At 46.8% G+C, this 13,543-nt stretch overlaps 1 protein-coding gene across 1 annotated transcript in view; it reads left to right on the forward strand.

The window, feature by feature from the left end:
• LOC123825644 (zinc finger protein 420-like) overlaps nt 1-13,543 on the forward strand; it is a 98,512-nt gene that overhangs the window by 23,975 nt on the left and 60,994 nt on the right. The window contains 3 exon segments of the mRNA XM_045849245.1: nt 9,234-9,781; nt 9,783-9,829; nt 9,909-10,105. Of these exon segments, the coding sequence (XP_045705201.1) occupies nt 9,234-9,781; nt 9,783-9,829; nt 9,909-10,105 (792 nt within the window).

The following is a 13,543-nucleotide window of genomic DNA, read 5'->3' on the forward strand; positions in this document are numbered from 1 at the left end:
CATTTCCAGAGGCTATCGCTGAGCTGGAATTACGATCTAGCGGCTGCGCAGAGTCCGGAAAACCTGGGCTTGAGAAATCAGGAAGTTATACAAAATCTTGTTTATACTATGTTCACTAGGTGACGATTTCTGACCCCTGGTACTACTACTCCGTGAGTTCCAGCGCCCCTCCAGAGACCTGGACGCAAGGTGCGGATCCATTAATTCGTGACTCGTAGAAGTTGAAGCTTTCTGAGAGTAGTAGTCCATTGTGTCATGCTCTGACTCTGTACTTACGGAGCTGCAGAATGCAACTCACGGAATGCAACTCCCAGCAGGACAAGCTACACCAAGGGGCCGGGAGTGGGGCCTCAGTGGGTCGTAAGTATTGAGCGTGAATTTCACACAAGCCACTTTCACAAATACATAGTCCTGGAAGCAAATGAAAATAAATGTCATGATGTACCTTCTATATTCAACAAAGACATAAACCTGAATGTTATGTTACTGTCCTGGAGTCTCTGTAATTGGGAGCGTAATGAGGTGTCCGGATGGACCCAGACCCGTTTTTCTTCCATTTCCAGGAGTGAAACCCAGGGAACAATCGAAACTTCCCATTACTTCTCTCAGCTCCCTTTATATCCCTCTACTTTTGTTTATCTCTCTGCCCACCTCCACGTTTAGGTGATGACCACAAGGACCTCCATGGCGACAGTGGGCAGCAGTGAATACTCACAAGGGGCAATAAGTACATACACCAGGAATCGAACTTCAATCTCTAATACTTCGAGGCGTGGGAAAGCGGTGCCCGGAATACGACACGACAAGTGGCCCTCTGGGAGTTGTAGTACCTGCGCGCCAGTGCAGGGGCAGTCCGGACAAACGGCAGACGTACCTTCAACCAACTATTGGAGGAGAGGGTGCTCAGAGTCAGGCTTATGGTGGGACCCTGACGGAGTGGCCGCGGTCCAGAGCTCTGAGCCCAGTTTAACAGCTTACGCCACGCTCTTGGCGCAGCGCTTGAGTCAACAGCTGGAAGTGCGCGCGTCTCTTTCTGGGTGATGTAGTTTGCGCTGCGTTGGATGGTGGCCGTGGACTCCGTGCGGAGGTGTAACGGTCAATGGTTCTGGATCAGGGCGAAACAGTTGAACGGGCTGGAGTTTGTGAGGCAGTTCTCGGATTCCGAACCTGCTGCAGTTCCAGAGTTCTGGACGGGAGCGGGGCAAGCCTGGAGTAACCGATGTGAGCATTCAACCCTCAGGGAGGTGTACCTCTTGGCCAGCGTGCACAGGCTCATTCCTGGTCAGTGGGAGCTGCGGACCTGGTTCCGTAAACCAGAACGTAGAGAGGGGTGCCGTGCGGAGGTCCAGCGTCCTTCTTGGAGCTGCGCCCGTGGTGTCTACTCAATGACACAATATTCTGTCATGTTCCTCTTTGTTACTTTGCGCCACAGGTGGCTGGCTTCCAGGGCGGCAGGGACCAGGTCCAGTGGTCGGTGCGCAGTAAGGGGATTCCCAAGGTACAAGATGGATGTTGTCCTGAGACAGGGCCCTGGCTCCCGGCTCTCCAAGGAGCAATCTGAGAGCCAGGCTGACCTGCATCAGCCCCTACTCAGGGGGACCGTCGGAATTTAAGGCCAGGAAGACCTGAGTCAAATGCAGCCTCACCTTCCCCAGGGTCTATCTGTCCCAAAAGGGTAAACATGGGAGGAGAACAAAAGTACAAGATTTTAATCCCAGTCATCTGGGACCCAGAAAACAGACTCTTTATCTGAAACATTGAGCACTGAGTGCAGGCCAGGCAACATCCATGCTTCTTTATTAATTCATCAAACATGTACTCACATGTCCTGGGTGCCAGGCCCTATTCTATGCCCACTAGCCTCTGCACAGAGAAAACTCATATCCTAAATACTGCAGTAATGACAACACAGCACAAATGGAAAGAGGCAGAATCGGGATACATAGTCATGGTCATCAAAGGAAGATGCAGTAGCCGTGACAAGGGAAAGGCATCCTACCTTGGGCCTGAGTTTCATCTTGAGCAATCAGACAGCCTCGAGCTTGTATACCACCAGGAACATGTAAGGTGGAGTATGGAAATCTTAGCTGTTAAACAGCTGCCCACTGAAATGGGAGGTTTCCCTCCCAGCAGCAGTTGCTGTCATGTGTAAACTGCGCCTGTGCTCCATGTTCAGACAATTTTTAAAAATATTTTTAATTCTCATCTGAGAGTATATTTATTGATTTTACAAAGACAGTAAGGGCAGCTGGGAAAGAGACATCGATGTGAGAAACATTGATAGGTTACATCCAATACAGGCCCTGACCAGGGATTGAACCCACAGACTTTTTGGTACATGGGAACACACTCCAACCAACTGAGCCACCCAGCCAGGGCCCTTTTTTCCACTGCAGTTCTGGTAATTTCTATATCAGGTCACGACCCTTATTTTAAGAGAGAGGGAAACAGCCACAGCAAGCAGTGTCCAGGGAACCCAAACTGTCTGGTTCTCTGTCATGACAACAGAAATACTCATCACCCTGGAAATCATCTGAGTAACCAGGGATGTCCCCGTTGCCCACCCTGGTTCTCAGTTTTTCTGTCTGGAATGGCACAAGTAAATCTGAGGTCATTCTTCAATAGCACTAAGAGCAGCCCCGGCTTACAACAGGCACTTGGGAAATGCCAAACTGAAGGACACTGCTGTTGGGTTTGGCTGGGTGCTGGGCTCCAGGCTCTGACAGCAGCAGCTCCTTCTACCTCCAGGTAGAGGTTCTGATGCTTGGGACCTCTGGTCACCACAGACACCTATTCACTGTCTCACATCCCCTTTCCCTCCAGAACTGCCTGCAGAAAAAGCCAGCTGTTCCTGCAAGAGACCAGAGGAGGAGGGAATGACTGCTGGGCTCCTGGATGTGGGGTTGCTGGTGAGTACACCATCACTGTCAGGATGGGCCTCCCAGGCTCTGGCCTGTGGTTCCCACCAGGCTCAACTGACCTCAGAGCCTTTGTCCTCACTCTGCCCCCTGCCAGGAATGTCCTTTAGCCAACTCTGTGTCCTCCTTCAGATCTTACTCTGAGGACCTGGTGGATTCCTGGCCTGCCCCTGCTGCCTGGCTGTCATTGATCATCCATCCCACTGATGGGTCAGCTCACTCTCTTCATCACTAGGCAGATGTGTGGTGAGCACCAACTGAGGTCCAGGCACTGGCCCAGGCACCATTTCAGGAGTTGCAGGTGTAGGAACAGATAAGGGAGCAGAAATCTCTGTCTCTGGGGGCCTCACAACCCTCTGGAGAAATGTAAAACATGTGAAGTTGTACAGAAAATGAGGCCCAGAAGAGGAAGGGCTTGTGTAACAGGCATTAACTACAACAGGGGTTTCAAACTCATTTTCACTCACATGAAAATGAGGGGCCACATCAGCCTCGAGTTTTGCCTTCAAAAGGCTGAATGTAATGTTAGGACTGTATAAATGTAACTACTCCTTAACAGTTAAGCGAGAGCTCAGTGCTGCCGCTGGGTAGAAACAAGGTGCCAGGCTGGATAAAATAAGGTGGAGGGCTGGATTTGGCTGGTGGGCATTGTGTTTGCCACCTGTGAACTAGAGGAACCTGGGAGGCCTCTGTGAAGAAGAGGCCCAAGGAAGGGGAGGGAGTGAGGTGGCGGCTCACACAAAGAATGTTCCAAGCAGAAGGAACACCATGAACAAAGAGCTTGAATGGGACCACAACAAGCACTTTTCACAAAAGGCAGGCACACACATAGCAGGAAGACTGAGGACAAGGTCTCCTAGAGCAGATGCCTGGGGCCTGGGAAGTAATTCTGGCCATTTTTTCCCACTTGCAAAGGCCCAGCAAACACTCTATGTAGAGTAGGCAATCAACAAATGGGTGGAACAATGAACATTCTGAACTCTGTAGTCAATGCTGGACACATGTGGCACTAATCAACCCCTATATCAGCCCCATGAGGAGGAAACCAAGGCACAGAAGCAAGTCATCCCCCAAGGCCCCACCCAACAGCTAGCTGGACTTCAGTCCTATAACCTGAGGAACTGTTTCTGTCAACAAAATGGCTCTGAGAGCATATTTTCTCCTAGAGCACCTGGATAAAACACATTCTGACTGATGTCTTAATATTAGCCCCCTGAGACCTGAGCAGAGAACCCACCCGTGCTGTGCTCCATTCTGACCTACAGGATGATGAGATGATAAATGGGTGCTGTTTTAATACATTAACTTTGCGGTAATTTGTTTTGCAAAACATAAAGGTGAATGGGAGTATCATGGTGTCATGACTACAAAAATCTCCATCCATCTTTAAATTTTAAAAATTTAAAGATTTTTAAAATTTCTGTTTTATCAAAGGCTCTGTTTTATTCATCGTGCATATGTCTTGGACATGTCAGGTTGTTTTGACCACAAGCATGAGGCAGGATTCCAACCTAACAGTTTTCAGCTGCTGCCTTCCCCTACTGCCCAGACCCCAGATCCCACCTAAAAATCTGACCCAAATCCTCAGACTTGAGAGAATCTCTACCAACCTAAACTGGACATATCCGAGTTCACCTGCTATTCCCACAAACCAAATGCCAGGTTCACTGTGACTGAGGAAACTCCTGTGTGATGTTCCAGGAGCAAGTGACCTTTGAGGACGTGGTCATGGACTTCACCCAGGAGGAGTGGGGACAGCTGACACCTGCTCAGAGGACCCTGTACCGTGATGTGATGCTGGAGGCCTTTGGGCTCCTAGTCTTCATGGGTAAGGCCACACCCTAGTATGGACTCTCATTTTCCGGGGTTAGAAGTGGGGTAGTCTGGCATTAAAAGCAGGTATTTTGGATGCATCGTGGACCTTAGTGACTAGGCTATTCTTGGTTTAGGGAATATCAATGAGGATGTTTTGGCTGCTATTTACAGATCTCACCTAAAAATGCCAGAGGCAAGACATCTCATGTAGGAGACAGATACTGCATCCCAAAACTTCAGAATCCCAGGCCAGACCTGGGTGTTCCTTTCGTGGTTTCAGGAGCCCCCTTCTTCCCCACTTTCTCCCTCTGCATCTCTTTCTGCCACCATTCACCAGTGTGCCCTCTGAAGATGACATAACAGCTACCAGGATTCAAGACCAGCAGAAAAGACTATGTCCTAGGTGCACCTCAAAGGCTCCTGGGTTGTCTTGTTTCAGCAGCCCCATCCCCTCCACACAGGTCATTGTTGCCAGGGTGCAGGGGAGGGAGCAGACTGATGCACACTCCAGCCTGCCAGAATCTGTGTGTTGTAGATGCCATAAAGAAATTCACACAGACTGCAGAAGTCCTGTGGAGAGAAAGGGACGGCATGGCTACTCTAACCCTAACCCTAACCATGAAAATACAAGCATAGCTGCCCCTCCCTGGGAGGCAGCGTGGTGCTCACTGAGATGGTAGGTTTTCTTATTTTCCTGCTACATCTGCACGAGCTACATCTAGAATGAAACCAACAATTTCAGTGTAACCAGGCAGTCTCTCTGAGAGAGACTCTGAGAGAGAGTGCTTTGGCTACTCTCTCAAGGGGAGAGCACCTCAACCCTTGCATGGACAAGATTTTATTGCTTTCCAGTCATATTACATCAAAGAAGGTTCTCATTAATTATTCTTAGATTTACATTAAGTGATTACTTCTTACAGATAACAAAAAAAAAAGAGAAAAAATGTTGCAATTGCAAGGGAATGATAAAAATTATTGATTTGGTTCCATTTCATCCTTGGAATGTCTTAGCACAGACTTTAGGGAGTTGCTTCAGAAATATACATTAAACATCTGCAGTTTCAACTCAGGGTGAGGGAGTTTTAGCAAAAGCAAGTCTCATAGCAGCCTAGGTACCGTGCATGCCTGTTCCCCATGAGAAAGCCGATCTGCACATCTGGCTCCTGTGTGCCACCTCGCATTCGATTGGTTTTCTGGATCAATGCTGGGCTACATTTCCCATGCCATGCTAATCGGTTCCCTATAACAGACTTTCCACTGGATGGCCAGATCTGGTCACATGTCTACCCTGGAACCAGATTTGGGGTCCAGGACTGACAGTGGAAGGACCCTGGGAGCTGTTACCACAATAACTGTGGTCTCTCTGTGTTCTCAGCTACTTTGGTCCTAGAAGGCTGAGGATGCAGTGGGCAAAACATTGGAAGGGCCCTAGGATACAATTGCTAATATCCTGGGTTTCCCCCTAAGCAGGACATTGGTTCCTAAAGGCCCCCCTCATGTCCCTGCTGGAGCAGGAGGCAAAGCCATGGCCTGTGAGTGAGGAGATTCCACAAGGTGTGAGGTGAGAGTTTGCAGGGTGGGGAGGACCACACTCACCCGTACAGGTCTTCCTCCATATCTGATCTCAGATTCTTCAGAGAAAACTGACTACTCACCTGTCAGTGAACACTCACCAACCACCATTCTCTCATGAGTGACCAAATTCCTGTCTTCCCTGAATTTACATCCTTGGTGAAGGAGAGGGGCACACAATACATAACTAAAAATATAATAACAACAGTGAATAGGATGGTGACAGATTATGATGAATGCTGAGAAGTGAAAGTAGGTGAGGAGGTGGAGACTAGAATTGGGGGGAGGACTTGAGCAGAGAGATGAGAGCTCGCCTATCGAAGGAGGTGACATGGGAGCTGAAACCTGAACCATAAGAACAGGGCCTCCATGAAACGATCTGGGAGAACAGATTCCAGGTGTAGGAAAGAGCAGGTGCAGGCACACTGGGGGGTTGCAGATCTCTTACTGAAGTAACAGACATCTCATCCTCAGTGCTTTAAACCAGAGGTTCACTTCTGACCCAGGCATCTGTGTGTCATGGCTCTAGGCCTGGCTCTTATGCCTGTAGATTGGCTGGGTGGTTCTGCTCTTCATACCTGCTGTCCAGCTCCTGAGACCGGCAGGCACCTCTGTAAGAAGTGGGTATGTCCTGGCCCTTGGGCAGGCAGTTCCCACTGGTGTCAGGCCATGACCCTATGTAAGCAGGGGCCCATGGCCAGTGCCCAGAAAAGTTGGACAGTGTGTGAGATGACAGATCCTTCCTCCTAAGAGGAAGGTCACTGCAGGGTCTCCCCTTCTGAAATGATAACAAACCTTCATCCAGTGTATTAGCCTCCTATTGCTGCTGTAAGAAATTACCACAACTGTAGTACTTGAAGCAACACAAAAGATCTTACAGTTCTAGAGGACACAAGTCCAAACTGTCTGACTGAGCTGCATTCAAGATGTTGGCAGGCCAGCATTCCTTCTGGAAGGTCTGGAGAGAATCCATATTGATACATTCTCCAGCCTCTCAAGGCTCCCACATTCCTGGACATATGGCCTTGTCCATCTTCAGTGTCAGACTTGGCTGGACAGGTTTTTACACAGCAGGCCACCCTGACCCTGACTCTCCTGCTCCTTTCACATTTAAGAACCCTGTGGTTACATGGCTACATCCCAAAAATTTAGTGTAGTCACAGGTGATCAACAGTCTTAATTTCTCATTCACATGTAAGGTGACTGCATACTCACTGGTTCCAGACATGACAATATGAACATCTATTGGGGGCAATCTTCTGCTTTTGACTTTTTTCCCTGTTAACTTTTCATTAAAGTGTGGTGTAAATGGGAAAGGTGCCCACATCACAGCTTTAGGCCAGTATAGTGTCAGAGGGGAGTCTGGATACCAGGGCAGAAAGGTCATCCTGCCAGGAAGGAGAGGGACTGCAACTGTTTATTATTCAGCATGTCTGTTGACTCCTGTTGTGGGTAAGGGAACAGTGGTGAAGTAAGGCAGACAAAGGTTGTGCTGGCAGGATCCTTCCAGTTACAAGACACACAGAATAAACTAACTGAAAGGACTCTAACATACCACAGTCATGTATTGATCTTCCTAGTGACGGACTTTTCAGCAGATTTCAGTCTGGGGAGCTGATGGGTTTCTTTATATCTGGGGTGAGGCAGTACAACAGTGAGGGGTCTCCAAGAAGAGGCTATTTCTGAGCAATGGGAGGGCTAGGTGGTCCTTTCCACATAGTGGCTTTTCCTCCATCACCACCTGGTGTGTTAGACACTGTGTTATCCAGGGCCTTACCGTCACTCTGCTCCTTCCCAACCTGGGCATCTGATGACATTTTCCCTGAAGGCTCACCCTTGCTTCAGCATCTTCTTCAGCCCCAATTCTCTACACTCCCCTTGCCAATTCCATCTGTACCCCTTATACCAACTCCACTCCACTGTCTCTGAACTTTTCTTCCCTCTTCTGTTCCTCCTCTGGTTTACAAAACCATATGGTTAAATGGTCAAAGCCACTTGCGTTTTGGATTCAAGTGGTTTAATTCTCCATCCACCTATCCAGACAATTCCCCCACCCCCCCATAAAAAGGATTAAGGAACAATTCCATTTTTGTTGTTTCTTTTCAGACTTAGAAAGTAGATCAAAACCCAAATGTTCATCTGCAAAACAAGATATCTCTGAAGATCTATCCAATAATGTCCTGGTAGAAATATTCCTGTGGGACGGTCTGCAGGGCTATAAGGGTGAAGACGCTGAGGGCCACTGGGAACAGAGTTGTGAGAGTCTCAATGGCACTGTGTTTCAGGCTGCATTCATGCCTGTGAAGACATCCATTCAGAAGCACAGCTGAGTAAAACTTAAGTCTAAGCCCTGATCTCCCAACTAAACACATTAGTCCTAAAAGATGAAGATCCCACACATGGGGAATGCACAGAAAAAGGGAGAATACAGACTCGATGTTAAATGTGCAACAGAAAACCCATGCAATAGACAAGCCCTACAGATGTCAGGAATGTGGAAAGTACTTTCATCACAGCTCTGCACTCATTGAACACCGAACATACACAGGAAAGAGACCTTAAAATATCATGATTGTAGAAAAGGCATCCAAAACAGCTTGGCACTTAACAAACAACAGAGAATCCACACTGGTGAGAAACCTTGTATGTGTATGCAGTGTGGCAGGACCTACAGTCAGACTGTGCTATACATCCAGCACCAGAGAACTCACACGGCTGAGAAGCCCTTCAAGTCCAGCGAAAGTGGGAAGTCCTTTAGTTTTAGGTCTTCATTTAACAAACACAAGTAGACTCATACAGGCAAGAAGCCCTGTGAGTGCAGTCAGTGTAGAAAGACATTCCAGCAGATCACACATCTCAGTCAACATCAGAGAATACACACAGGAGACTGTGTGCATATGAGTGCAATGACTGTGGCAGGGCCTTCAGCCAACAGCTCTTCTCTAAACAGTTACCAGCAAATCCAGACTGGGGAGAAGCCCTTTGAGTGTCATGAGTGTGGAAAAGCCTTTACCCAGATCACACCACTGATTCAGCATCAGAGGACACACACAGGAGAGAAGCCCTATGAGTGCAATGAGTGTGGGAAAGCCTTCAGCCAGAGCACACTCCTGACTGAGCATCAGAGGATTCACACTGGGGAGAAGCCCTATGGGTGCAACGAGTGTGGAAAAACCTTCAGCCACAGCTCATCCCTAAGCCAGCATGAACGGACCCACACAGGAGAGAAGCCCTATGAGTGTAGGCAGTGTGGCAAGGCCTTCCGGCAGAGCACACACCTCAGTCAACATCAGAGGATACACACAGGGGAGAAACCTTACGTGTGCAGTGACTGTGGGAGGGCCTTTAGCCACAACTCATCCCTAACGAAGCACCAGCGAATCCACACTGGGGAGAAGCCCTATGAGTGTAACGAATGTGGCAGGGCCTTCAGCCAGCTTGCTCCACTCATTCAGCATCAGAGGATCCACACAGGAAGAGAAGCCCTATGAGTGTAATGAGTGTGGCAGGGCCTTCAGCCAGAGGTCTCTTATAGAGCACCAGAGAATCCACACCAAGGAAAAGCCATATGCATGTAATGAGTGGGAAATCCTTCAGTCACAGTTCATCACTGAGCCAACATGTGAGGACACACACTGGGGAAAAGCCATATGAGTGTCCAGATTGCAGGAAATCCTTCAAGCAAAGCACTCACCTCACTCAGCACTAGAGGATCCATACTGGTGAGAAGCCATATGACTGCAGGGACTGTGGAAAGGCCTTCATACACAGCTCTTCCCTGACTAAGCACCAGAGAACTCATACTGGGTAGAGGCACTCTATATGAACTGGGGCATAGGGAGCCTTGAGCCATAGTTCATCCCTTCCAACACTTGACCCAATCATTCTAATGAACAAGGTGACAAACATTTGTATAGATGACTTCACACACACTACAGTCCTCAATTCATCCTAACAGTAGAGAAAATGAGATAATTATTGTTGAGATTCTTTATCCATGAGTAACCATTAACACTAAATTATAGAACCCACAGAAGAGAGAAGTGGGTAATGAGGATTTGTCCGGGTCTTCCGTCTTAAGGATTCACCAGATTCCAAACTTGAGATTTGAAAAAGTAGTGAGAAACCCAACAAATGCCTTTCATATAAAAGAATCAAGTGCAGTGAGAGTTTATCATTATTACACATAACATTCTTGAGTAGGGAGTTCTTAAGAATGGAACAGATAGACAGTGATACTCCCTAAAATCCATATGGCCGAGGGCTCCACAAAAGTGAGTGGTATCTATGGAATCACCATGCACACTCAACTGTCTCAGTATAAAGTTTTCTCATCTATGTGTATGTACATTGTTTGATCAAGGTACACAGCAACCAGTCATACAGATTTGAATTCTATATGACAAAGTATCAGTGTACTATAAACAGGTTTTAAGTTAGTTGTCTGCATTATTTTGCAATAAATTAAGCCTTTTCATTAGGTTTTTCTTTTTGTAGTAGCTTGAGAAAAGCAATTCTGAAACTGTTTTAGAGGTATTTTAGGATTCAGCAAAATTTTATGTTGATTTTGTGGGTCTCAGGGTTCTCACTATTAGACATGAAACTATGGGGATGTTATAAATTGGAAATGTATGTATGTATATGTGCACACACACTTTTGTGTACCTATATATGTCCATATATATGCCTTTATTTCCTAGCTCTGTAGAAGACACCCTAATAGAAAGGAGCACACCTGGCATCAGATTTGGTCCCTAATGCCATCCCCTACTCAAGAGAATGAGTTCTTTATAACTGGAGAAATGACTGATTTCAGAACTGAGGGAAGCAGAAAGATGAGCTTGGAACATCTTACACTAAAAATAAATACATCAGAGGTATATCAGAGGTATGGCACCAGATGGAAACTTCCTCTAAGACTCTTACTGACCTCACCTTGGACAACTTAAGCACCAAAATCACTGACAGCAGTCAGTTATCAACCATTTGAGAAAACAGGAATCCATGAGTCCATCTGGTAATAGTGACAAATAAATGGAGAGAAGGGAGGGTGCTAGCTTGAAGCAGAGTGCCAAGGACTCAGCAAATGGGCAGAAGACTGACACTGGATAATTGACACTTTGCAACCATCAAGGGTAAGGACTGATTCAAGCAAGAGTCATGAATGGAGGCTGACCCTAGCAGGGATATTTTGGTAAGCAGGCAGATATTTGCATTATCTTAAATGTCTCATATATTGGTTATTAGTTAAAAGGGAGAAATAGTAACTATATGATGGAGAAATTGGGCAACACTTTTGAGTGAGCAAAAGAATCACTACTGGCAAAATGAGGACTTTGTGCACTACCCAGGTGTGTGTGTCTGTGTGTGTTTGCAGTGATAGTACACACAAATCGCAGGCAGAGAAGGTAAAATGTTAACAACAGGTGGGTCTGGATGAGGGTACATCGATACTATTTTCAATATTTCTGTGCCTTTTGTTTTTTTTTTAATATTTTATTTATTTTTAGAGGGGGAGAAAGAAACAGAGAAACATCAATGTGTGGTCTTCTGTTGCAGTCCCCCCACCAGGGACCTGGCCCACAAACAACACAGACATGTGCCCTAGACCAGCAACCCTTTGGTTTGCAGGCCCACACTCAATCCACTGAACCACACCAGCCAGGGCTTAAGTTTTAAATTATTTCCAAATAAAGTAAACAAGGCACAGGCATTCAGCTGTGCAGTAAATGAGACAATGTGGGAAATTGAAGGGACTGAGTGCTGGGTAATATAACAAAGGAGTCATTAGTGGGCATCAAAGCTGAGTGGGATGTATCTCAGGAGTGATACTGTGGCAGCAGAACTGAACCCATTGGTTAGGCTGGGAACAACAGTTGAAAGGGCAAATGTAGTTGTTCTTTGAAGAATTACCAGAGCCAGCCCCGGCTGGGTGTTGGTTCAACTGAATAAAGCATCATTCCATACACCAAAAGGTTGCAGGTTTGATCCCCGGTCAGATCACATCTCTAGCTTGTGGGTCAAGGTGCATACGGGAGGTAACTGGTTGATGTCTCTCTCTCTCCCTCCCACTCCCCTCTCCTCCTCTTCTCTCTCTCTCATCAATAGACATATCCACCAGAGCCACACCCAGCTTCAGGTTCGGGGTGGACAGGCTGAGAAGAGACAGGAAGGGACAGGCATCCAGGCAGTTTCAGTCTCTTGCAAGTGACTGAGGCCATGAGATCATGTGTCTCTGAGAATGCACAAGTACAAGTGCAAGTGATGTGTTATCTCCCAGCTGAGTGACTGGCCCTCATGTTCCAACCATCCAGAGGATAACAGAGCTGCAACAGTGTTGGAACCTGGGTCTCTGAGTCTCAGGAAGCAGTACTCCCAGCACCACCATGGAAGTAACAGCTACAGCTACAAGACTGTACTGCAAGTGAAGAAATAAATCCTGTATTATGTTAAGCCTCTGTGCATTGGGTGTCAGACTGGTGCTCAAACATGGTGACAGAAAGTTGTACCAGTTTCTGTAGCTACAGGAAGCAGTTAACTTTATGGTCAGGTCATGAAAACAGTGCTGTAATCTGAGATTAAATACAAAATTCAAAAGATCTGCTGATTGCTGATGTAGCTCAAGGAATGAAGTTCCCCTTACTCGGGCAGACACATTTCCTCATGACCTTTTATTAGTGTTTTCAAGCTGTTTTGATCCGAGTAAAAAATACAGGTTAGATTGCAACCTGTTCTCATAATTAACATATTTAGATATGGCTGAAAAGTTTCACAAAATAGTATTTGCCTTTACTACATGATGGTTTCTTTTTCTTTTTTTTTTTTAAGAGGGAAGGGGAGGAGAAAGGGAGAGAAACATCAATGTGTGGTTGCCTCTCACACACCCCCTACTGGCGACCTGGCCCACAACCCAGGCATGTGTCTTGGCTGGGAATTGAACCAGTGACCTTTTGGTTCACAGGCTGTGCTCAATCCACTAAGGTACACCAGCCAGGGCTTACATGATGAATTTTGACCCATTTTATTCTGCTTCATGGTTGTGTAATGTCAGTGGCATCCACTAAATTGATTTTACAATTCACTAATGAGCTGAAGCAACTGGTTTGAAAAGACGGCATTGCACGGCTTCAATTGTTCTTGTGATCTTTGTAAGCTACTCCATACACATAAAGACAGGTGAGTTAAACTAAGAAACAGTTTGCTATTGAGGATTTAGAAGTAAACTTCACATCACATAT

The sequence above is a fragment of the Phyllostomus hastatus genome, unplaced genomic scaffold, assembly GCF_019186645.2.
Source record: "Phyllostomus hastatus isolate PE091 unplaced genomic scaffold, TTU_PhHast_1.1 phas_contig_133, whole genome shotgun sequence".
NCBI classification, from domain to species: domain Eukaryota; kingdom Metazoa; phylum Chordata; class Mammalia; order Chiroptera; family Phyllostomidae; genus Phyllostomus; species Phyllostomus hastatus.